This window comes from Vigna umbellata, chromosome 10, assembly GCF_029865625.1.
Source record: "Vigna umbellata cultivar VRB3 chromosome 10, Vumbellata_1.0, whole genome shotgun sequence".
Classification (NCBI taxonomy): domain Eukaryota; kingdom Viridiplantae; phylum Streptophyta; class Magnoliopsida; order Fabales; family Fabaceae; genus Vigna; species Vigna umbellata.
In genome coordinates this window covers 10,300,797-10,324,928 of record NC_142174.1, presented here as the reverse complement: position 1 = coordinate 10,324,928, position 24,132 = coordinate 10,300,797, and the positions used below count along the sequence as shown (strand labels likewise).

Genomic DNA, 24,132 nt, shown 5'->3' with positions numbered 1-24,132 from the left:
TCTTAAGTATTTCTCTTTGAAACCCTTATAACATCATATACAATTCCTCACTCACAAACCCATCTCGTATCAAACTTAAATCAAATCCATGTGTATCATTCATTGAACATACACAAAATTTTCAATATAGACAAGGTAAAATCCATACAACATATTTTAAACAAACATAAGTCAAAGATTATAGAAAATCATCATGCTATCAGAACAATGGTCGCTTAGTGACCAATATCCCTCACCCAACGAATTATTGGAAAAAACATATCCAGACCTGTAAGGAAAAGTAGTGCCCAGTGCTCTAGTCCATTGCTCAATGCTTAATAGTCAGAGAGTTCACTGACTCTGTGATGCTTAGCACCCAAGGTGACACTTAGGGTCTTGGAGCCTAATGGCTCTCGAGTTTGACAACACTCAACACCACACATGGTAGCTCAACATTATACTAGAAGATACAAATTGAGAGACTTAATCTAGATGCACTCAATACCTATCCATATAATCAAACTAGTATAATTGACATAGTAATTAATTTGAAAATAGGTTTATAACTCATATTGAATACCGATTTGCTCAATTGTCCAAGAATTTAGTTCACATACCACAATCGAGATTTTAGTGAACTAAGTAGCTAACAAAGTCCTAAATGACATGAACACAAGTTTCAAACACGAGATTCCCTCGTAGAATAACTCCTTTGAAATTTCATTTGTCAAAACCCCCATTTTTGACTAAAAAAACCAACCATTACTCTAGTCTATTGTCAAAAGTTCAGCAGTTAATTGATTTACCAAAACATCAACTCATCATCCACGTATCATTAAGAATCAAACACAATTAAGCAAACATTTCACACAAGAATTCTTCATATCAACCACCAATTTAAATGTCACATAATTACACTACCATAGAATTCAAAAATATGTCCATAACTGATTTCATACAATTCTACCATACTCATTCATAAAATTCAAAATTGATTTTCCTAACTAATTTCATACAACTCTACCATATCAATTTAGATTATCAAACTACTTAAAGCTTTAAAACAAATATTTAACAGTTAAAATATAGTTATCGTTATGTTATATTTTATTAAAATAAAATATATAAATTAAATAATTACATTATAATTAACATTTTATAATGTAATATTAATACTAATTTTTTAAAGTCCAATTAATTATTATTTAGTAAAAACACAATCTATAATTATATAATTCACTTGCCAATTTTAAACACTCAAGTAAAAACAATTATGTTTAAAGTTTTTAAATGTTAATTTATTATTTTTTAATATTTTACATTAACACTAACAAAATACCTGTTTTAATTAATTAAGAATTGAAAAACTTATTTTACTTATCTAAATTCACATGAAAGTATGGTCACGCGGCTTATTTGTCAAAATTCAAAAAACATTGCACCAGCACTATCCACACGTCATTATGTGGCTAACCAAATCCTATAATGAAAACCAAATGCTTCTAGAAGATTCAAACATTTGTTTGGGCGTGGAATTTTAATTAATCAAAGTCAAAATTGAAAACCCTAAAAAAGAAATTTCCCAAATCTGATTGGAATCCTGTGCCCTAACTAACATCGCACTTATCGGACTATCACTCACGACGGTTCCGGAGTCCTCCGTTCATCGTGTCTCTTCGCCGGCGGCCGAGCCTCCGCATTGAGTCTTATCGAGAGCGAAAGAAAAAGAGAGAAAAACTGGGGAAGCGAAAGAAAGCGAAAGGTAAAGGGAGAGTTCGAGTGATGGAGAGTTCGGGGTTGGGTGCTGTGGATTGCGACGTTGGATCGATTGTGTGGGTTAGAAGAAGGAACGGTTCGTGGTGGCCGGGTCAAATACTGGGTCCCGATCACCTTTCTGCTTCTCATCTCACATCGCCTCGTTCAGGAACTCCGGTTAAGCTTCTCGGAAGGGAAGATGCTAGCGTGTAATAGTCTTTTTCATTTTGTCATGTTGTTACATTATTATTTATTGAAATTCGATAGTTTATATCTGGTTTCATTTTGCTCCATGCTTTTGTTGATTATGGTGCTGCTTAGTTTAGTTTATACATTGACAATTAAGTCAATATCGGTTGAGTAAAACTGTTCTGCCGAAGTATATCTGATTGTGAGGATAGATGTGCATGTACTATGCTTGTTGACTGGTTTGAATGAGTGAGAAAGTTATCCAGACATGTTCTCGTGGCATCTGATGTGCTTGTGTCAATTGTCATTGGTATTTTCAATTTATTTTTCTGATTTTTCTTCTGTGGGTTGGTGTTGTTTTAAACAGAGATTGGTACAATTTGGAGAAATCCAAGCGCGTGAAGACATTCCGGTGCGGTGAATTTGATGGATGTATTGAAAGGGCAGAGTCTGCCCAGGGTATGCCCTTAAAGAAAAGAGAGAAATATGCTCGCAGAGAAGATGCTATTCTTCATGCTCTTGAACTCGAGAGGCAAATGTTAAAGAAACAAGAAAAAATAGGTGTTGCTTCTCATCTTACTAGACTGCATTTAGATTATATGATATACTGTTAAGAAAGGCATAGTCATGTATCCATAATCAGTAACATTAAGAAATGAGAATGAAAAAACAAAGTCACATGCTACATTCTATGAAGAGGATTGAGCTCAAAATTTCCTTTGAGAGGTCGGCTCTCATCCTCTGATAATATAATGTTGATTGTAAACTAATAGCTGATTATAGTACCCTGGCGCTAACCAGTGATGGGGCTTTGCATAGGAAGTTCAGTTCAAGCCAATGGTAAAACTATCTAGATAAAATAAAAAGTAGATGTTGGGTGGAGCGAGATATATGTAATATAAGTGGGTAATGATTTGTTTTCAGGACTGGAGCAAGTAGGTGTAGCACACCGATCAAAGAGGAGCAAGTTTGTTTATTTTCCTACCGAATCTAGTGATTCTCTGGATTACAAGGAGATTCCTGCCAATGTTGCAATGTCAACTTCCCAACTTGGAGGGGATTATGCTTATTGCAGTTCTTTGGCTGATGAGAGTGAATCTGCTTTTATGGATGTTGTTGAATCTGATTCTTTTGAAACTGGTTCTGCTAATGCTGATTCAGATTCCTCTGAAATGGAACTTGACAAAGACGACGAGATGATTACACTTTCAGGTATGTTTAGATAGCTCCATCCCCTTCAAGTTAACCAACCGGTGAAGATGCTCTGTTTGGCAAATTTCTATTCTCTTCCATTCTTAAATCAAGAAAAAAAGGATTATAGATAGAGACACTAAGTATGGAGCTGGAAGAAGACCATAAAGAAATATAATACAAACACATTAGCTCAATCAAGCAATCCATTCCTTAAATAAACTGACATTATTTATTGTGGAATATGCATTAAAGCTAACCTTAGTATACATGTCAGAGTGGAAGTCAACATGGTTTCTGTTTTGTTGTGGCACTACCTGCCTTTTTCACACACACACAAACACACAGAGAGGATAACTTGTTTGCGTTGTTTCAAATATTCTTTCACTCTTCTGATATTATTGTAACCACAGAAACTTTTCATGACACTGAAGAACAAGAAAGCACTAGTAGTGAGGAACTTGACGAGATGACAATTTCTCGCAACATTCCTCACAACTATCCTCGTGAGCATATATCAGGTAATGAAGCAGTATCCAAATGGAAATTAAAAGGAAAAAGGAATAATCGTAATCTTGTGAAGAGGCCTGTTGGTGCTCCTGATGGGAGAGGTGTTGTTTTTTACGGAGCAGACGTTGAAGGACCGAAAAGTCGTTTAAATCACAGGAGATTGGATCGGAGTTTGCATTATTATGTGAATGATATTAGTGATGTTTTTGATGACCCAGAACAGAAGTTTGGGTTTGAAGATGAAGATTCTCCAACTTCCAAAGTTCTAGGAAAAGGTAAAAATAAAATTGGTCATGGTGTTGAATGGGATGAATGGGCTTGGGAAGATCAGACTGCTCTTAAAGGATATTGGGAAAGTAAAGGGTTTGGTCCATTAAATGGTGATCGTTATAATTTTGATGGAAGGAGGTCAATGCTGGTTGATGTAGACTTGAAGGTTCAAGCAAGCTATAGGAAAGCGCCTGTCCCCATTGTTTCTATCACAAGTGAGCTAGATGGGAAGTCAATAATAGGGCACCCAATCCAAATTGAGGCCCTTAAGGATGGTTCATCGGATAGTCTTTTTTCTGTAATTGATGACTTTAGTAGCGAGGGGATTGGCTTTGAGGGAAGTAGTGTACTCCCACCCGCTTGGAGAACTGCAAGGAGAACAGCAAATTTTCGTGTTCCTCGCCCCCATGTATTGTCATCTAATGATGTTGAGAGGGATGCAGATTTTTCCATAGATCAAGAAAGAAGTGTTGAATATAAGAAATTAAATGATGGAAGTTCCAGTCATAAGGCAAACCTTTCCGGGAAGAGTGGCCTCAACGGTCCTGCACTCTCGGTAGATAAGAAGTCCACAAAAAAGATGCCAAAGAAAGTGAGCTTGTCATCATCAAGTCAGAAAACTAGAACTCTGTCCTCATTATCTATTGAAAGTAATCTTGGTAAGAATCAATTACATGATAGAAGTTTTTATCAAACAAATAGGTTGATTAAACCAGAGGTCCCTGAGCTCACTACTGTCGCTTGCATACCAGTCAAATTAGTATTTAGTAGATTACTTGAGACTATTAATAGGCCACCTTTAAAATCAGCTAGTAATGCGGCTTTGTCAAATACTGGCGTGGAGAGAAAATAATAGGTCACATGTACATTGTTTATATATGAGAACAATAATTTTAGCTGTGGCGCAGCACTTCTTTGGGTATGTCTTCTTTCTAACAAAAGAGAAATCTGTTGAAATTTATTGTTAGCTTTTTTTGATGAATTTGTAGTATAGACCCCAATTCATCATGTAACTAGATAAAAAATATAGGGTGCTTGAACCATTGTATTTTATGTATATCTGTTTTCTCTACCCTAACATTACATTTGGAAACAGTATTTTTTGTCTACTAAACCTTCACTAAAAGTTGCTATATAGGTTTTTCTATGACTTTGATCGAGTTAGTTCAGGTTTTCTCACCTCACTTTTGCATGTATATTGCAGACACTTATTGTATGGTTAGATAGAGTTTTATATGATTACTTCTAACAGAGAAAAGTATGGAAAAAGGTTAACTGTTTAATAAATTAAAATTAGTTTTTACATAAATTAAAAATATAGTTTTAGAACAGCTGTATAATTTTTTCTTACAAATTAATTTATACAAAAATTAGTTTTAATACGTGAGGAAGTTAATTTTTTTAATGGAGAAATTTGTTCAATATCAAAATTGAATAATATAGGGAAATGTAGTGATGCAATACACAATTTTTTTTACAATATAGGGAAATTTGTCTAGAAGCAAAAACTGAATAAGATTTCATAGTACAGAAAATTAATTAGATTTGGAGATAAAATGTTGCTACTGATATTGTTCACTTGGAATAAAATCAATTTGCTCTAGAAACTGTTGCCAAATCTTATAAGCGTGTAAATTTTAAGTATACTTCGAAGCTCTATTCCTAAAAATTTAGTTTTTAAGGGTTGCCTTAATTTAAAAAACATTGTTTTTTATTTAATTATCAGTTCTAAAGTTCAAGATAACATTAATTTTTGTCATTTATAATTTTACTCTTTATCTAACTTTAATTAGTTATTTAATTAATTTACATACATACATTATTGGGATATAAAAGTAAAAGATCTTATAAATATTTTAATAAAATCAATGAAAAATTATTATTGTATTTATTGTATACTCAGACAAAAATGCAGTCAGTATATGTAAATTTGTTGCGATTGAAATTAATTTAAATACACATCCAAATTAATTGTATACCAATTGTGCCAAAATTAATTATATTCTGCTTTGAAACAAATGGGATCTTAAATTTGAACTGCCATCCTTTTCTTTGCCATTCAAAATCAAAGGGTACAGTATCATCATGGGATGATACACAATTCCCATTAAAAATATGAAACAAATTCATTTTACACTTTGAGAATTACTCTTTGCATTGATAATTATTCAAAAATGTTTTTTCAATCAATGAATTTTTAGTCAACTACATAATAATTCATCTGAATACATTTATATAATTGGTTCTGAATAATTTAAAATATCCCTGTTAAATTTCTCTTACTGATGTCATTTAAAAATTTGATATTTCTAAATAAATACTTTTTTCATACAAACGTAAATATGAAAACTAAATCTAAATGTATAAAGAACGTACACACGTCATATTCATATATTAACTGTTTGGTCTTTATTCTTTTCGAAATATTCATTTTAGTCCTCAGAATTTTGGTTTTAGTCTTCATTTATTGCTAAACGAGGATCAAATTTGTAAACAATATTTAGTTTTCGAGGACTAAAACGAACGTTTCGAAAAGAATGAGGACTAAATTACTTTAAAACAGGAACAAAAACCAGAAACGGCGGACTAAAAACATATTTAATCCAATTTTTTATTTTTGAAGATTACTATCGAGAAAAAGAAAATTAAAACGTGTATAGTTTTATATTCTGTGCCACGAATATACATAATAAGTTATATTGACCAATAAAAAAAAACGAGTATTTATACTTAAAAACATTTATAAAATATATATTTTGGAAATATTTAGTTGTATTAGCTGCAAAAATGAATTTTGTTTCTGAGATGTTGTTATATTGTTTGTCATTTGTATTGCGACACTGAAGACAGTTCCGTTTTTGGTCTGCTTGTTGCCGCAGCGAGGGAGTGCCCTGCCCTAGTTCTCGAGCTTGCCTTCTAAGCGACCGAGAAATCCATTTGTTTCTCTCTGCTGTTCCGATTTTGAAACTGGGTCGGAAGGTTCGCACTTCTCTCTATCTTTTGAATACTATGTTTTTTGTTTCTCGTGCTCTGTTGATTTGCATTTCGATTGAAATTCGTTTTAGCGTTCTGCTGTGCTCGATTCTATCGTGTGAATTCGAATCCCTAGTTTGCGGTTCAAAAATCTTGATATGCTCTGTTTCCGCTTGATGCCATACCGTGTTTTTCCAATTCCTGATTTGCATTGATGCGACGAAATATTCTCTATGTATATGCTTTTCCTTTCTTGTGAGTTTTGTTGCTGTGCTAATTGCTTTGAAACACTCTGTCCTTACATTTGAGTATGTGTCAGCGTGCTTCCTGAACGGATTTCTCTCCTAGGGTTTAGGAATACTGCGTGTTTGTTTTATGTTACCATTACTGACGTATAGGTGTGGATTTATAGGAGGAAGCAATGGATGAGGGAAAGCATAAATCGAGGAAAGAAATTCACGAGTTGAAGGATGGAGATTCTAAGAGGAGTCACCGCGACCGTGACCGTGACCGTGATAGAACTGGAGAAAGGGGTAAGGATAAAAACGATGGGAGGCACAGGGATAGGGAGAAGAGAGATCGTGAGTCCCGAAGACATGAAAGAGAGAGGAGTACTGATTCTGAAGACAAGCATGATAGAGACAGGGAGAAACGAAAAGATAAAGATAAGGATGTGGATAGGGAAAGAGGTCGAGAGAAGAAAAGGGAAAGGGACAGGGACAGGGATGACAGGGAGAGGACAGACAGAGTAAGGGAAAAGGAGAAAGAGAGGGAAAAAAAAGAGGATAAGGAGAGGATCCGAGAGAGGGAAAGGGAAAGGAGGGATCATGAGAGAGAGAAAGAAAAGGAAAGAGAAAGGGTGAGGAGAGCACGAGAGAGGGAGAAGCGTAGAGAAGTTGATAGTGATTACAGTGATGGTGAATCTAGGGAGAGGGATAGAAAGCGGCACAAGAAAGAAGATGGTGATTACAAGAAGAGGGAGAGGGAAAGGAGTGTCAGCAAGCCAATCAGGCAATCCGAGGAACGTGAAGGGAGCCCAAGAAAAAAGAGTGTCGGAGATGATTCAGATACCAAAGATGGAGAGAAAAAACCTACCCGTGAAGAGGAGATGGAAAATGAACAAAAGAGGTTGGATGAAGAAATGGAAAAGCGGAGGAGGAGAGTTCAAGAGTGGCAAGAGCTAAGAAGGAAGAAAGAGGAAGCAGAAAGAGAAAAGCATGGCGAAGTAAGTACTAATGAACCTGAGTCTGGAAAGACCTGGACACTAGAAGGGGAATCCGATGATGAAGAAGGACCGGGTACTGAGAAGCATGATACAGGTATGGATGTAGATGAAGATGTCGAACCTGCTGATACGGAACCTAAAGATGTGATGGTGGTAGACACTGATAATGGGACAATTGCATCTGATCTACAGGAGGGAACTGTTGGTACACCTGAAGATGAGGAAATAGATCCATTGGATGCTTTCATGAATTCTATGGTTCTACCTGAAGTTGAAAAGCTGAACAATGCTGTGACATCAGTAGTTTCTGATAAAGCCATTGACATAAAAGCCAAAGATAAAGGGAATGAGCAAAGTCGAGGTGCACAGTCAAGGAAAGGTTCAAATAAGTCTATTGGCAGAATAATTCCTGGTGAAGAGTCTGACTCAGATTATGCTGATGATGAAGTTGAGAGGGATCCATTGGATGAAGATGATGACGAGTTCATGAAAAGAGTGAAGAAAACAAAAGCTGAGAAGCTTTCTTTAGTTGACCATTCAAAGATTGACTATGAACCATTCAAGAAAACTTTTTATATTGAGGTGAAGGAGATCTCGAAGATTACTCCAGAAGAAGCTGCAGCATACAGGAAGCAGTTGGAATTGAAGATACATGGAAAGGATGTGCCAAAGCCAATAAGATCATGGCACCAGACTGGCCTTGCTAGCAAAATTTTGGAGACAATAAAGAAGATGAACTTTGACAAGCCTATGCCTATTCAAGCTCAGGCACTCCCTGTAATCATGAGCGGTCGAGATTGCATAGGGATTGCTAAAACTGGGTCAGGCAAAACACTTGCATTTGTTCTGCCAATGCTGAGGCATATCAAGGATCAGCCACCAGTTGTTGCCGGAGATGGACCTATTGGGCTTATTATGGCCCCTACAAGGGAACTTGTTCAACAGATTCACAGTGATATAAAAAAATTTGCGAAGGTGCTAGGTCTCAGGTGTGTGCCTGTGTATGGAGGCTCTGGTGTTGCTCAACAAATTAGTGAGTTGAAACGAGGTGCTGAGATAGTTGTTTGTACGCCAGGTAGGATGATTGACATATTATGCACCAGTAGTGGAAAAATAACTAACTTGCGTAGAGTCACTTATCTGGTCATGGATGAGGCTGATCGAATGTTCGACATGGGCTTTGAACCTCAAATTACACGAATTGTTCAGAATATTCGTCCAGATCGTCAAACAGTTCTTTTCTCTGCTACATTCCCCCGTCAGGTTGAAATTCTGGCTCGTAAGGTTTTGAATAAACCTGTTGAAATACAAGTTGGCGGGAGGAGTGTAGTGAACAAAGACATATTACAGTTAGTTGAGGTGAGACCAGATAATGAAAGGTTCCTTAGACTCTTAGAATTATTAGGGGAATGGTACGAGAAAGGGAAGATCCTGATATTTGTTCACTCCCAGGAGAAATGTGATAGTCTGTTCAAGGATCTGCTCAGGCATGGTTATCCATGCCTTTCTCTTCATGGGGCTAAGGACCAGACAGACCGAGAATCCACAATATCTGACTTTAAAAGCAATGTCTGCAATTTGTTGGTTGCAACAAGTATTGCTGCCAGGGGATTAGATGTTAAGGAGCTAGAATTGGTGATCAATTTTGATGTTCCTAACCACTATGAAGATTATGTACACCGTGTTGGGCGCACTGGACGAGCTGGCCGCAAGGGTTGTGCCATTACATTTATATCTGAGGAAGAGGCAAGATATGCACCTGATCTGTTGAAAGCCTTGGAATTATCTGAGCAGACTGTTCCCAATGATCTGAAAACTCTTGCTGATAGCTTTATGGTAAAGGTGAACCAAGGACTGGAGCAAGCCCATGGGACTGGTTATGGAGGAAGTGGCTTTAAATTTAATGAAGAGGAAGATGAGGTAAGGAGAGCAGCAAAGAAAGCACAAGCCAAGGAATATGGGTTTGAAGAAGACAAGTCAGATTCTGAAGATGAAGATGAAGGTATTCGGAAGGCAGGAGGTGATATCTCACAGCATCCTGCTCTTGCACAGATTCTTGCCGCCACTAAAGTTAATGCTCCTGCATTGCCTACTCCCATCTCTGCTGCTCAGCTGATTTCGAATGGTGGACTACCTGTTTCTTTTCCGTCTGTTCTTGGTCTCCAGACCCCAACAGTCTTGCCTGGGACTGGGCTACCCCTTGCTGCAAATGATGGGGCAGCTCGAGCAGCACTAGCTGCGATGAACCTGCATCGCAACATAGAAAAAATACAGTCAGAAGCATTACCGGAGCATTATGAGGCTGAGTTGGAAATAAATGATTTCCCCCAGAATGCTCGCTGGAAAGTTACTCATAAGGAAACATTAGGTCCCATATCTGATTGGACAGGAGCTGCCATTACCACCAGGGGGCAGTTCTTCCCACCTGGAAAGATCCCAGGACCTGGAGAACGCAAACTCTACTTGTTCATTGAAGGTCCTACTGAGCAGTCTGTTAAGACAGCTAAAGCACAATTGAAACGTGTTTTGGAAGACATCACAAATCAGGCTTTGCAACTTCCAGGTGGAAATCAACCGGGCAAATACTCTGTTGTGTAAAGGGTAAGATCCCATTCTAACTCGATCCTAGTTTTACTAGTTTTTTTTATAATAGCTGTTTTATTTATAGGCTCTATGTGTGGTACATAACCTATGAAGGATGTCCATCTTTGAAATTATTGTTTTATATGTGATCTGTTTTATTTTTTATTATTAGCCAGTAGGTGTATAATTACCCCTGGTTGGATGATTTGATTATATTTAAGTGGTTTTCTCCTATCTCCTCTTTGGGTAGACATTCCTTTGGTTCAGAACTGATATAGGTACTGTTTCTCCGGGTTTAAATTGGAAAACAAACTTGATTTATTTTATAATCAGATATGTCTTAGCAATCTGGTGATATTTTGTTTAGTGATGCTTTTGTTTAGTTATTATTTTTTAAAAGGTTCTGCTACCTAAGTAAATCTACTTTTGGTAGTCAACGTGAAGGCGTAGTGGGACTCTGTTAAACACTCTTGTGTCGCGCCCCCAATCTGGGATGAGTTGCACCTATTGTCTGCCTTTCTTGTCCATTCGTTGTCATCCAGGTATGGATATTATTGTAGAAAGTCTGAGCCGTCGTTTATTTTCCCCTCCGTGTGTTTGCATGCTTGAAACTTCAATAATTTTTTTTTTCGTATCAGCTAATGTCAAGCGAGATTATTTATTTATTTATTTTTATTTTAATTGTGCAAAATGTTTTTTCTTTTGATTATTGTTCCATGTTGGTGCAGGTGGTCTTTGAACCTATGCTTGCATGTTCGCTATTGTTCCATCTATCGCGCATGCACCGTGACTGACTAAAGAGCTGATCGTGGTGCGACTTTTATTTTATCTTGGTTCTGTTTGATTTGAGGCAACCATTCTCTAAACCCAGATTTTTTTTCTTTTTCTGTTATCTCATGTACCAGTTGTAGAATTGATGATGCTTATTTGTCTGATCATACACATGTATCTTTCAGGTTTTGATTCGGTGTCCTTTTGTAAGGGAAACAGGATTAGATGGAGAGTCAGTTATTAATTCATTTGCCTTACCATCACTGTATTTCAGCACACGTACCATCATAGAATTTATATCTTTCTAGCTAGTTCACTATATATGCTACATAACACCCATAAAATCTTTGGAATTGCATTGCTCGTGAAACTCATCAATTCTATTTTCTATTGTAATTATTGGGAATAGGCTTCCTCAAAAGAGCATTTTCAGGAATTATTGACGGAAAACTCCCCATTATTGAATTACTGTACATATCTATACTCTGGAACAATATGTACTCGCGGCACGGTTCTGATTGGAGTGATTTTTATTTTTGGAAGTGTAGTGTTTTTAAAAGACATTCGATCTTGTTATTCCTTTATACATTTGTATAAACTCAGGATTGTTTTTTCTTTTTAACTTATAACTGTTAGATTGATATGAAAGTGACTACATATTTTAATACTTCGACATGATATTTATTTTTAGAAACTTTTATTTTATTTTTCGGTATCTTTCTCTTGCTCTAAACAATTTTACTTTCACTTCTGTTACTTCTTAAATTTGCTGATTTCAACTCTTTCAAATTTATTTTTAAATCCAAACACAAGTTTGATGTGACCTAAATATGAATTTATTGACTTTATTATGCTATTAATTTTAATTTTCAATACAGAAATAGTATAGGAAAACATTTTCATTAAAAAATATAGTATAGATTAATTATTAATGAAAGGATGTATTAACTTCTTAGACTCTCCATTCAGAGTTTCTAGTTCTTTTCAAATACTGAGTCGCCTAGTTAAACAAAATCTTTATTTTGTTTGATTTATGTTCGTTTCTATGTAATAAACAAGAGACTAATTTGTTGATAAAGCAAAGTAAATTTAATTAACATTTAATAATAATACATTTAAAAATTGAAAATCTAATAGCGTAATTTAAACCACTCAAAGGCAAGGGTTATTTACATTTTAACTCTCGCTTTTTTAAATATCTTTTGAGATTATTTTTTTTCAAATCAAGATATTCAATAAATTGTATTTATTTTACAATGAGTTCATAAAAAATAATTTAATAATTAAATACAAATTAATATTTCTTTGAACTTTGCGAGTGTTTTTTTTTCAAAAATAAAGAAATCCGAGGAAGTAAATGTTATTTACTAACACATTTATTTCACCAATAAGTATAAAAACATCTGTATTCCTAAAGTGAATTAGATTTATTTAATATTTGTATCTTTTTATTTATTTATTAATCCATGCTTATATTTAAATTAAAATACTAATTGTAGGGTATAAGGAGCGGTTGAGTGGTCATTATCTAGTTTAATCTAAAATAATACCGAAATATTAAAAAATATTAATTAAAAATATTTTATTAAAGACATTATAAACTGTTTATAGATGATCGAATGTAAAGATAAGTTTGTTTTTATTCTATTGGACCTATTTTATTGGACCTATGCTAAGTGTGAAATAACTTATAAGTAGAATGTTAAGTTCAAAAAGATAAGTAAGCTTTACTATATTTCAAATACTAAATTGTATTAAGTCTAACTTAAGTATCAGTATCTTTTAAAAGAAAATACATCTCTGAGTCCTACACATATCCATACAAAAACACTAATAATTAACTTTTTTAAATGTGTTTTAATACAGTTTAGCCAAACATATTTTAATTAAATTTCTTATGATTGATTGACTATTAATAAAATAGTTATAGTCAGATAAAACGACGCAATTAAAAAAAAACAAAATTTTAAAAATCTTAATTGAAAAAGATACAGTGTATAATTTAGTGAAATAATTAAGTAAATTAAGGAGGTAATTAAATTTGATCCTAGATGAGTGAAGAATAGAATAATTGCATATTTAAAAAGATTTTGTGTGAGAGGAAAGAAAGTAGAACAAGAGAAGAAGGCGTTTAGCAGAAAAAGGATGGCAATGGAGTCGGAGCAAAGCAAAGCAGGAACAGAGATGCTCCTTCTTCCCCATTCTTCATCTCCTCTCCAACCCAACAATGCTGCAAAGCCAAAGCCAAAGCGTTTCGTGAAAAATCAAATTCCAGATTCAATCCTCAACGACCCGCTTCTCAACGCCGCCATCTCCGTCCTCCCCTCCAACTACAACTTCGAGATTCACAAGTCCGTTTGGCGCGTGCTCTCCACGGGCGCCAAGCGCGTCGCCCTCCAGTTTCCCGAGGGCCTCCTTATGTACTCTCTTTCCGTCTCTGACATCTTCACCACCTTTGCCGCCGTCACCCATTGCTACATCCTCGGCGACGTAACCTACGGCGCCTGCTGCGTCGACGACTTCTCCGCCGCCGCCCTCGGTGCCGACCTCCTCATCCACTACGGACACAGCTGCCTCGTCCCCATCGACGCCACTACGATCCCCTGCCTCTACGTTTTCGTCGACATCAAAATCGACGTCCCCCACTTCGTCGACACCGTCAGGTTGAACCTTGAATCCCGTCCCCAAACACTCGTTGTCGCTGGGACAATTCAATTCGCCTCAGCGATTCGCGCTGCGAAGCCCCAATTGGAGGAGTTAGGGTTTAGGGTTTTGGTTCCTCAGTCGAAGCCGCTTTCCGCGGGTGAGGTTCTGGGTTGCACGGCGCCCAGGGTCTCGGCGAATTCGCTTGGTTGTGGCGTTGGTGAAAGCGTTTTGGTGTTTGTGGCGGATGGAAGGTTTCATTTGGAGGCGTTCATGATTGCGAATCCGGGGATTAGGGCATTCAGGTATGACCCTTACATGGGGAAGTTGTTTCTGGAGGAATACGATCACGTGGGTATGAAGCGGTCGAGGAAAAATGCGATTTTGAAAGCGAGGGAGGCTCGGAATTGGGGTGTGGTTTTGGGGACTCTTGGGAGACAAGGGAATCCGAGGATTTTGGAGAGGTTGGAGAAGAAGATGAAGGAGAGAGGGTTGGATTACACTGTGGTTTTGATGTCGGAGTTAAGTCCTGGGAGGGTTGCACTGTTTGAGGATTCTGTTAACGCCTGGATTCAGATTGCGTGTCCGAGGTTGTCCATTGACTGGGGTGAGGCGTTTGTGAAACCGGTGCTTACTTCGTTTGAGGCAGAGGTTGCTCTGGGAGTGATACCTGGGTGGTGGGAGAAGAATGAAGTTTGTGAAGATGGTGTGGGTTGTTGTAAGAGGAGTGGTGCTTGCTGTGAGGGGGATGCAAAGGGAGGGGAAGATTTTGGTGGAGATTATCCAATGGATTACTATGCCCAAGATGGTGGCGAGTGGAATTCATCTTATGTGAAGAAGTCTACTCGTCCTGCCAGGAGAGTTTCAGTCTCCTCTGATGCTGGTGCTGCCATTTCGCAACAGTCCAACGTTTTCAAAACACAGTTAGGACTGTGAGTATGTCAAGGTTTCTGCAGTTTTTCTGACACGACAAAGCAAGCAAAACTACGGCAGCATTGACTTTGTTTGATCACATTTTCTTGGAATATCAAAGATGCAGCGACAACCACAATTTAGAACTTTGGTTATAACAATTTGCTTTGAAAGGGTAGCGTCAATATGGTCTATTGTTTTCTTTTGTTTTTAGCTTTGTCTTATTTAGGATAAATTTTGTTGGATGAATGTTTGGAGGAGGAGAAGAAAACATGCTGCAGTTCTTTGGTTTGATATGAGACTGAAGAGGATAGAATGTGATAAGCGCAGAGTCTTAAAGAGGATAGAAAACATGCTTCATTTTTTGAACTTTTTTGCAGTACACGGGAGGTGAAAGCATGGTTTTTGCTTCAGGTGATTATTTTGTACATAGCAAATCATACTAACAGTGGTTAAGTTGGGGATATCAGATATCAGTCTCTAATGACATATTTTGCAACTTTTTAGGGCATTTTTTACTCTATCTGCCCTGGATTTTAAGTTTCAATTCATGTTTAGGCCTAAGAGCGTTTGCTTGCACAAGGATGCCCTGTGTTATGGGGTATAATAGAGACAATGGCGTATATTTATGCTTGAGTGATTTTGATTAATTTTAGCCTTCTAATTTTACCACTAAAAACTCTTGAATTTGACCGATTATAATTGAGGTGAAAGTCGAAAAGGGCTAGCAGGGGTGATAAACTTTTCCTGATCTAAGCTAAATGTATACACTAACATTCTTAGGGCTTAAAAACTCAAAAGGGAATAAAGTTACAATCTTTAAAACTAAGAACTCCCTTACCATTTTTACCATACAACCATTTTTTTTTCTTGAAAACTTAGTGAAACTTTTAGTATTTGATTGACTAAATCTCTGAAATACAAATTATTTCTATAAGCGAAAATAAATAAGAAAAAGAGAGAAAATATAATTAAAATATTAAGTTCCTATTGGTGATTGAAAGGATAAAAATTAATTTGATAGGATCACCTACTGATGATACTTTCCTACCAAATTGGAATGAATGAGATAGAAGTTGTCTCTACCTCTCATCTTAAAAAAAATTATAGTAAATTTTTGTAAAACAACAAATGATTTTAATATTAGTTTAAAACATGATTTATATTTTTAATTAATATCGAAATATTTTTTTGATTGTGATTTTCATTGGACCCTATTTTTTGTTTTAAATAAATAAAAAGGAAATTTCCTTTTTTTTTTCTTTTTATATTTCTTTTCAAACTTATATCTTATTCATCTTATATTTTTTCTGCTTTTATCTTTTTATTTATTTTTCACTATTTTATTTCGATCCGTCCAAACAAAAGCGTACCTGACTGGGTAATATTATATTTTTATTGTTATATTGAAAGAACCAACCCGTTTTCCCCGCGTCATTATATTTTTATTTCTATATATATATATAGATATAAAAGAAAAACGTTTTACAAGTTAATGCGCTGCACGAAGAGTTCTCCGCGGCGGTTCTGAGAAGCGGGGTTTCTCTTTCAATCTGATCGATTTTTCGCAGCGAAGAAGCTCTTTTAGTCGATTTGAATTTCTTGAAACCTTCTATGTTTCCGGTATGCATTCGAAGCTTTCATGATTTACATGATTTCCATTCGAATCCTCCATGGCTTATTTCTCTCATTGCTACTACTTTTAGTCATAGTTTTATAATACTTCCAGAAAACTTCAAAATATCACCGATTATTTCATGCTATATCTACGGCTTCATGTTTTTAATTGATTAATGGCAAATGCCTTTGTTCTGTTTGACAAATTGCCCGAAAAATAAACAATTGAATTAAATTTGTCGATTTCTTTAATTATCACTTTTTATTGTGCTATATTGCTTCTGAATGAAATGGTTTAGACTGCGTGCAGCGCCGTTCAGCAAACTCATCTCACTATTTTTCTTGCCAGGATATTTTGTGAAGATATTCAAAGATTTTTTCAGTTTTTAATCTCATAAAGATATTCAAAGATTTTTTCAGTTTGTAATCTTCAGTTTTGATTTATTGAAGATTATTTTTGAGACTTCTATAAAAAATGTTTACATTTGCTGTTATCGAAAACGAGATTATCTCATAAAGATATTCTAATAATGATATTCAAAGATTATTTCAGTTTTTAATCTTTTTCATTCGTTTATTGAAAGATTATTTAAAGATAATTTGAGTTTATTTTATTCCTCTGTATATTTTCTTTATTAAAATAAATTTAAGTAGATTTTTTTATGACATGTGATGTTAACATTGTGATAATATATGTTTATGATTTGGTTATTATTGTAATTAATTTGATTATTTTATTGTGGGATATGAATTCCGGTTGTTTAACCTGAAATGTTGTGTTGTGGTTTTTCCTATGATATCATACTTGTACTGTAGATGATTTGTAGATAAGATTAGATTTGAGTAGTTGATTAGAGTTGGGATGTTATGTTTGAAGATTTATTATATATTTTCTATTATTTAAAAGTTTTTTGGTATTTTTATGTAAGAATTTTCAGACAATATTTATGGTTATGTTTAATCTCTGACAATTTTAATCTAATAAAGTTTATTATCTTTCACAAACCTTTTATAAAAAGGTTTTGAAAAAATTGCACCGTGTGACATAAAAAAAAAATCAAGATGTTACATTTGGCATGAGAGTCAGATTTTCGAAAATCTGCTGGAGCTTGATGTTATTATGTTATGGATTTATTTTTGCATGATTTGATTTTTTTTTATTTTTAAAATTTTTCTATTTGTGTTATCCAATTGATATACTACGTTAAATCATATAAAAGTTGATTTGGAAATTAGTTAGTAGTTACAAATTCGGGGTTTGTATTTTATTCTGGTTGTACAGTATCGAATTATTATTATGTTTATGTTGTTGCTTTTATGTGCTACATGGTTGCTATATCTTTTACTATCACTTTAGTTTTTATTTCATGCTATTCAATTGTTTTTTTTATGTGCAACATATTGTTTCTCTTAATGATTATACAATGCATTATTTTTAGTATCAAATTATTGTACTTATACATTATGTATGTTCTTTTATAAATATTGGACGAAAATTTTTGAAGTTTAAAAGAATATAAGATTCGAGAAAAATGAAACAACTTTAAACAATTATTTTTATATAATAAAAATAATAGTAATAAAATAAAACAATTTTTGTATGGGTTTGGTATGTTAAGTGTATTATTTTAGTGAATAAAATTAATTATCATTATATTATAGTTACTTATAAGTTCCATGTTTATATATTATATTATATGTTAGGTGTTAATGTGATACAATTCAAATGCTAATTGGACATGTTTTGTTAAACGGTTTCGGTTGCTTTTTTTTTTATGGATTGTTGGAGATGCTTGTTAAACTCTAGAGGAAACTCATCCGAATTTATATTTTAAGATATGTCTTCCGAGTTAATTCATAAAGTAAACTCGTTTTTTTACGTAAACTCGTAAAATCGATTGTGAAATCAGTAGTATAATGTAAAATCACGAGTTTATATCGATTTTGTGAACTTAAAATGAAAACAAATTAAGAAAAAACGAGGTTGTTTGGAGTTAGAATTTCATGATCTGATTGTCACTATCTCTCACGTTTGTCTTTCGCCATGGTCATTGTCATTACTTTTATGTTTTATAATATTTATTTTCATAAACAATATATCTATAAATTTTATTTATTTAAAGTTTTATAATTTTATAGACGGTAGATATTATTTATATAATATTTTTTATCTGAAATAAACTCTTAATCTACCCACTTTCACGAGTTTCCATAAAGTTTCGAGATTGATAACGAGGGTCATGGTTTGGGGTTTAATTCATTGTTTTGCTTGGTAAGTGAGGGCCACGGATGAGTAGGTAAAGTAGATAGATTTGTAATACAGAGAAGGGAGTCTTCGTGTGAATATTGGTAGCAAAGAGTTGGTTTTTAAACCAGAACAGAAAACAGAAGGCATATATCTCCAAGGGTTTAAAGAAACCGATTGGGGTCGAAGGGATATAAAAAATTATCTCTTAGGATTTGTTCTAAAAAAAAGTATAAATAAATAGAAGGTTGAAACAAGGGAGGAGGAGGTGGAGCACCGAGAGAGAAAGCTGAAAAGAAGGGAGCTGCTACAATTACCACTGGGAGGAGGAGAAACCAACCAACACCGCTAGGAGTCAAAGGGAAACTCTGGAGGGTCTCTGGAAAGCAAGGTAAGGGGAGTAGCTAAGAAAATATCATGTGTGGATAGGGTTTGTGAATGTTGATATGTTGCATGAACTTGGTATTGTGATAAACATTTTCTTTTGCTTGTGAAACCGGTATAGAGTGAACCGATATTCTTTGTGGTAGTCTGGGTTTTAATCTTTTGCTAGCAGTAGGGCTGGACGTGTAGTGTATATATATTAATATATAGGTGTGTTACATTATGGAGTTATGTGAGGATATAGTGAAGAGATGAGAGGGTGTGAAGGAGTAAAACCGTGAGCGTCTCGGTGAACACAAAATGAGTAGGGTGTGTTTAAGTCTTGGTGGAATAGTGTGCTTTGGGGTATAAGGAGGTGGTGCAGATTCCATGGTCTTGGGTGGAATGAGAAGAGGAAAGAATTAGTAGAGAAGATAGAGTTTGTTGGTGTTGAGAGGAGTAGCGTGAGTTCTTGGGCGAGTAAGCCTAAGTATGGGTAGGAAAAGTGTTTCCACGGGTCATGGGGCTTGTTTCATGCAACTTGTGAGGAGAGAGGGATGTGAAGTTCCTTGCAGGGTTTATTATGTTTTGAATTTTGTTCGACACGTGTCCGTGTCCGTACTGCGGTCGGAGACAGGAAGCGCGATCCCACTGCCGTGTCGGAGCTTCACACGCTACGGCGGAAGACCACAACAAAAAAAGCTTTATTTAATATTTTTTAAATTTAAGAAAATTATTCTTTTTGGAACTTTAGATTTTATTCTGCATGTGTGTTTTTTCTCAGAAATTTTATGGCAGCCTAAGAATCTTCTTTATTCTGCAATTGTTTTCCATTTTCATGTTTGAGAAGAACATATCAATTTGATGATACTTTTGCGCTATTATATTTTGACCGTTTGTCACCTTTTCTCTCTTCTTTTTTATCATATTGTGCCTGGGTAGGTGTCCATGGCTACAGATTCAAGGAAACGCACATTGGAGGCTTTGGAGAGAAGAATAGCTTTTGCTAAGGCTGAGGTTCTTCAAATAGAAAAGAAAAACAAAAAGAATATAAATGAAAATGGCGAACCACGTATTCCTACGGATTCTACTTCTAAAGATCATTCCCCGCATTTGTTGCATTCATCATCAGTCACACCCAAGAAAGGTAATTCATCTTTCAATGTTGTTGATTGTTCTTATTTCCTTCTTTCTTCACTGCTGGTAGTAAGTTAATACATTGTAGGATGTTTCACTTGCACATTTTTTTCTTTAGTTGTATCATAAGAACTTGTTATCTACGTTAGGAAGTATTTTGTCTTGTGTCTTGGTTTTTGTAGTTAATCTGTGAATTCTGCTTTATGATACTGATGCGAATATCTGTAAATATCTTGTTTGACATTTATCTGATAATTTCCATTTCTCCCCTTTTAGGAAATTTTACCTTTTCTGGTCATACCAATTCACAAGGTACTAGAAACTCAATGTCATACTACCCTTTGATATCTAAGTTCTTTCTTTTATATTTTCATCCTTTTGATTTTGAGGGTTTTATGCGAAGTATATTTTAAACTTATCACTTCAATATATATGGACAAAATGATGTTACTAATTATTTGCAGAAATTGAAGATGGTCCCGTATATGCCCAACTTTCTTTGCCTGTAAATGCCAATCTGCTCACAAATAGTGAGGTAATTCCTTGCTTGGAACTAATGTCCTGGCTGAGAATATTAAAAGAAATCTAATAAAAGCATTTGCTGATAAAATTTTCCATTATAAATCTGTAATAATTAATCTCCTCTAATGGCTTAACTCTTAAAACAAACACGGATGCATGGAATAATTCCACAGATCTTAAAAGCCACCTTTTAACCAATTAACTGTGTGTGCTCCCAATCTAACCAAAATGTGGAAGTTTCTTATCTTCCAGTTTGAAAGATGCAGTTTTTTCCATTAGCAATGATAAATTGGTGGAAATTTGTATTTGTCACCATTGACATATATTTTGCAGTTTTCCACCGAAAGAAGAGGTTCGATTGATGGCATATTGCATGAGCTTCTTCAGAAGGGAGATGCTGCACAAAAGTACATGCAAGGATCTAGAAACATGAAAATTGACAACTGGATCCTTCTTGATAATTTTGTACAAGGACGGGTGCTTTCTTCTGGCTCTCAAACTAGAGCTTTGCAAATCCATTCAAAACGCTCTAAGAAACACATGTCTATGAGACAGCATAAAAAGTGTGGATCATTATATCTTCCTCAAGAGTTCCAAAAGTAAGTTAAAAAGACACTTCCTGACAATATGTTGATCCTTAATGTTAATTTTAACTGCTGCAATTGTTAATGTATATTGTTGTGAGGAATCTTTATTTCAGCACCAGCTTTTGTTTGGGAAGTTTAGCTTTATGCTATGTACAAATAATGTTTTGTACAAGTTTATTGGTCACACTTATTTCTTTTGTTCCCTAATAGTTTACTCTGCTTGCAGATTCGATATTTTCAAGCCAATGCATGAAATGTGGAAAGATTATATAATGCTGCTTCTTAAATCAACTGGGTACATCTTATGTTTAATTTTTGTCGAGTTGAAAATAATCTGTTTCTTGTCTTCAGATACTCTAGCAACGGGGGAGGGTAATTCAAGATAATTTATGCTGCTTTCCTCTTGAGGCTTTTATGACTATTAACTTGTTTAATATTGCAGGAAGAATCAACTGACTCAATGTCTCCTAGGTGCAGATCTACATGGTGCTTTCATTTTAGGTTTGAGCACATTCTTTTTTACTTTCTAATGAGTTAAAAACACCTACGATAATCTTATAAAAAAAAAGAAAAAGTTGCATAACTAGACAATCATTGACCTATAAGGACAATTATTTTCTATTTTTTCTCTCTCAAAAGATGAAAATGTTCTAATATGTAATTCTTTTATGTACGTTAAAAGTGTGTTAAAATTGCTGTTACCTCTGTACTAGAATTGAAAAAGCTTATTTTGACTAGTAGACACAAAGCCCATCTTACAATCTGCTTGTGAGGTTAAGTGTATGCGTACACATATGTATGTATATGTATATATAATAATTTGTCATCTTTACTCAATGTGAATCTTCAATAATATTTTTTAAGCATGGAAGTAGAAATTTGCTGATGATTTGATAACAATTCGTTAAAAGGTTACACAGTAGGATCAACAGACCTCACTAAAATTGGGCTATGATATTTTGTTTGAAAATGGAATTTAAATCTATTTCAACATTACAAAACTGACTTGTAAGCTTAGATTTTTGTTTATTTATATATTATAATTTGATCATATTTCTAATTGATTTGAGATCTTTTATATGATCATTTTTTAAATTATGGCAATGAGTTCAATAGGGGAGTAACCTGCCCGGTTGGTTCAAGGTGCAAACCAAGTGTTTGCTTCTCTTGTTCAAGAAACATTCCTTCATCAGTGCTCTTCCTTGCCTTTGAAATCCCCTCTTTCCTGCATAACCCTTTTCACCGTCCATTAGAAGAAAAAAGAGTTGGGCTTCTGATGTGTCAATATGAAAAAATTAGTTGTTTTAGCCTCTATCTCCTATATAATCATCTGCATGTTATCACTGACTATACCTAGTCCATCCGTTTTTGCAGTTGTGGAGTGTAAAATAACTTATTTTACTGGAATTCACGGCATCATGATTCGTGAAACTGCAGAAGCTTTTGGGATAATTACTGAAGATGATAAATTTCGAGGTAATAGAGACTGGCGTTGCATTATCAAATTTGTTATTCCTGTAAAAGCTTGTATGAAGTTATACGGTTTTCTAGATTTTTAGACCGAACATATTTTCCTAATTCCTAGCCGCAACTTAAAATTGTGGGCGTATCTGAACAATTATGCAATTCATGCACAAGTTACCACTTTCACTAGGAAAATTAAATAGGTTTTGACTTACTATCACCGGTACTTTCTCGTTCTGAGAATTCCTTAATCCTTATTTTAGGTTCATCAGTATCCCTTTCAATATTGTGAATTAGTTTTTACGAACTAGGAACCTTAAACATAACAAATTCTGGGATTTTTTGGTGAAGTTGAAGTTATTATTCATTTCAAACTTGTGATGACCAAATTCTTACTATCTATTTGGTATCACGCAGTTGTTCCCAAAAAGGGTTCTGTATTTGTATTCCAAGTTGATTGCTGGAAAGTCACTCTGCATGGAGATAAACTTGGTTCAAGAAAGGTCGGATTGTGATATTGGTGATGATCCTTCGACTGTAGGTAACAACATCTTGGCCCTTTTCTATCGGGTTTTGATGACGGTACTTCATCTTTTTGAGTGAACCTTGTTACTGTCATCTTGTGTTTTTCTTGCTATTCTGTGTATTTTATAATGTTTTTCTTACTTTAAGACAGAATATCCGTAAACCCCTGTGCATTTTGAAAGTCTTGAGCTATGGAATGCTGATTGGATTGTGGCAGTGGAGAAGTTGGAGATTGCTTAAGGGTTAGTTGCTGGAAAGAAGGTGAATGACAGTGACTTTGACTTATTAGTGGACACATGCTAGTCTTTCTGTGCTGGTTTGAACTTTCTCGTCTTAATAAGTCGTTGTAGATTTTGGTCCTGCTAGTTACAAGATTGCCGGTTTTTGTCTGCAATTGGACTCTCCATTTCTTTCTTAATTACAAAATGGAGAGGAATTCTGAGGAGGAAGAAGTATGTTTAGCCGTCACTCAACAAAAATTAATTAAATTATATTGAATTATACGAACTAGAACATTCTTTTGTGAATTTATATTGAATGGATCCAATTGTAATTTAGTCAAATATTTATTATAACATTGTAGTGTATGGCAGGCATGTTCAAATTCGTTTAGACTAGCTGCTTATAACGAACCTTGTTTTAAGGCTGTCAAGTAAATGTTGCATGCAACT

General features: G+C 34.9%; 3 protein-coding genes and 1 pseudogene across 10 annotated transcripts; all 4 read left to right on the top strand.

Annotated features, from left to right (window-relative positions):
- Positions 1-1,528: 1,528 nt before the first annotated feature.
- Positions 1,529-5,008, top strand: LOC124843171 (uncharacterized protein At1g51745-like). Its single transcript, XM_047319832.2, has 4 exons — positions 1,529-1,943; positions 2,291-2,484; positions 2,848-3,135; positions 3,528-5,008. Exons 1-4 carry the CDS (start codon positions 1,762-1,764, stop codon positions 4,745-4,747), a joined length of 1,884 nt encoding a protein of 627 aa, XP_047175788.1. The 5' UTR covers positions 1,529-1,761; the 3' UTR covers positions 4,748-5,008.
- Positions 5,009-6,685: 1,677 nt separating this feature from the next.
- On the top strand, positions 6,686-12,009 carry LOC124843148 (P-loop containing nucleoside triphosphate hydrolases superfamily protein). Of its 8 annotated transcripts, none has more exons than XR_015782604.1 (5): positions 6,686-6,873; positions 7,280-10,693; positions 11,109-11,217; positions 11,404-11,486; positions 11,632-12,009. XR_015782604.1 is itself a non-coding variant. In XM_088100405.1 (3 exons), exon 2 carries the CDS (start codon positions 7,289-7,291, stop codon positions 10,688-10,690), a length of 3,402 nt encoding a protein of 1,133 aa, XP_087956531.1. In that variant the 5' UTR covers positions 6,686-6,873; positions 7,280-7,288; the 3' UTR covers positions 10,691-10,693; positions 11,404-12,009. The 8 variants fall into 8 exon arrangements, 1 of the variants encoding a protein (XP_087956531.1); XR_015782606.1 differs by having other exon boundaries at positions 11,404-11,525; XR_015782608.1 differs by lacking the exon at positions 11,109-11,217.
- A 1,523-nt stretch (positions 12,010-13,532) lies between these two features.
- On the top strand, positions 13,533-15,470 carry LOC148191872 (uncharacterized; annotated as a pseudogene).
- Positions 15,471-16,464: 994 nt separating this feature from the next.
- On the top strand, positions 16,465-24,057 carry LOC124843022 (ribonuclease MRP protein subunit POP4). Its single transcript, XM_088100922.1, has 10 exons — positions 16,465-16,624; positions 20,169-20,373; positions 20,640-20,675; positions 20,828-20,898; positions 21,219-21,484; positions 21,699-21,767; positions 21,915-21,973; positions 22,847-22,948; positions 23,354-23,477; positions 23,609-24,057. Exons 1-9 carry the CDS (start codon positions 16,616-16,618, stop codon positions 23,449-23,451), a joined length of 915 nt encoding a protein of 304 aa, XP_087957048.1. The 5' UTR covers positions 16,465-16,615; the 3' UTR covers positions 23,452-23,477; positions 23,609-24,057.
- Positions 24,058-24,132: the final 75 nt, after the last annotated feature.

Excerpts from the sequence above, each read along its gene's own strand:
- LOC124843171 (XM_047319832.2), top strand. The coding sequence starts at position 1,762 with ATGGAGAGTTCGGGGTTGGGTGCTGTGGATTGCGACGTTGGATCGATT. Across the intron at positions 1,944-2,290 it reads GGAAGGGAAGATGCTAGCGT|AGATTGGTACAATTTGGAGA; the intron begins GTAATAGTCTTT and ends TGTTTTAAACAG. Across the intron at positions 3,136-3,527 it reads CGAGATGATTACACTTTCAG|AAACTTTTCATGACACTGAA; the intron begins GTATGTTTAGAT and ends TTGTAACCACAG.
- LOC124843148 (XM_088100405.1), top strand. The coding sequence starts at position 7,289 with ATGGATGAGGGAAAGCATAAATCGAGGAAAGAAATTCACGAGTTGAAG.
- LOC124843022 (XM_088100922.1), top strand. Across the intron at positions 20,374-20,639 it reads ATCAGTCACACCCAAGAAAG|GAAATTTTACCTTTTCTGGT; the intron begins GTAATTCATCTT and ends CTCCCCTTTTAG. Across the intron at positions 21,768-21,914 it reads CTGCTTCTTAAATCAACTGG|GAAGAATCAACTGACTCAAT; the intron begins GTACATCTTATG and ends TTAATATTGCAG.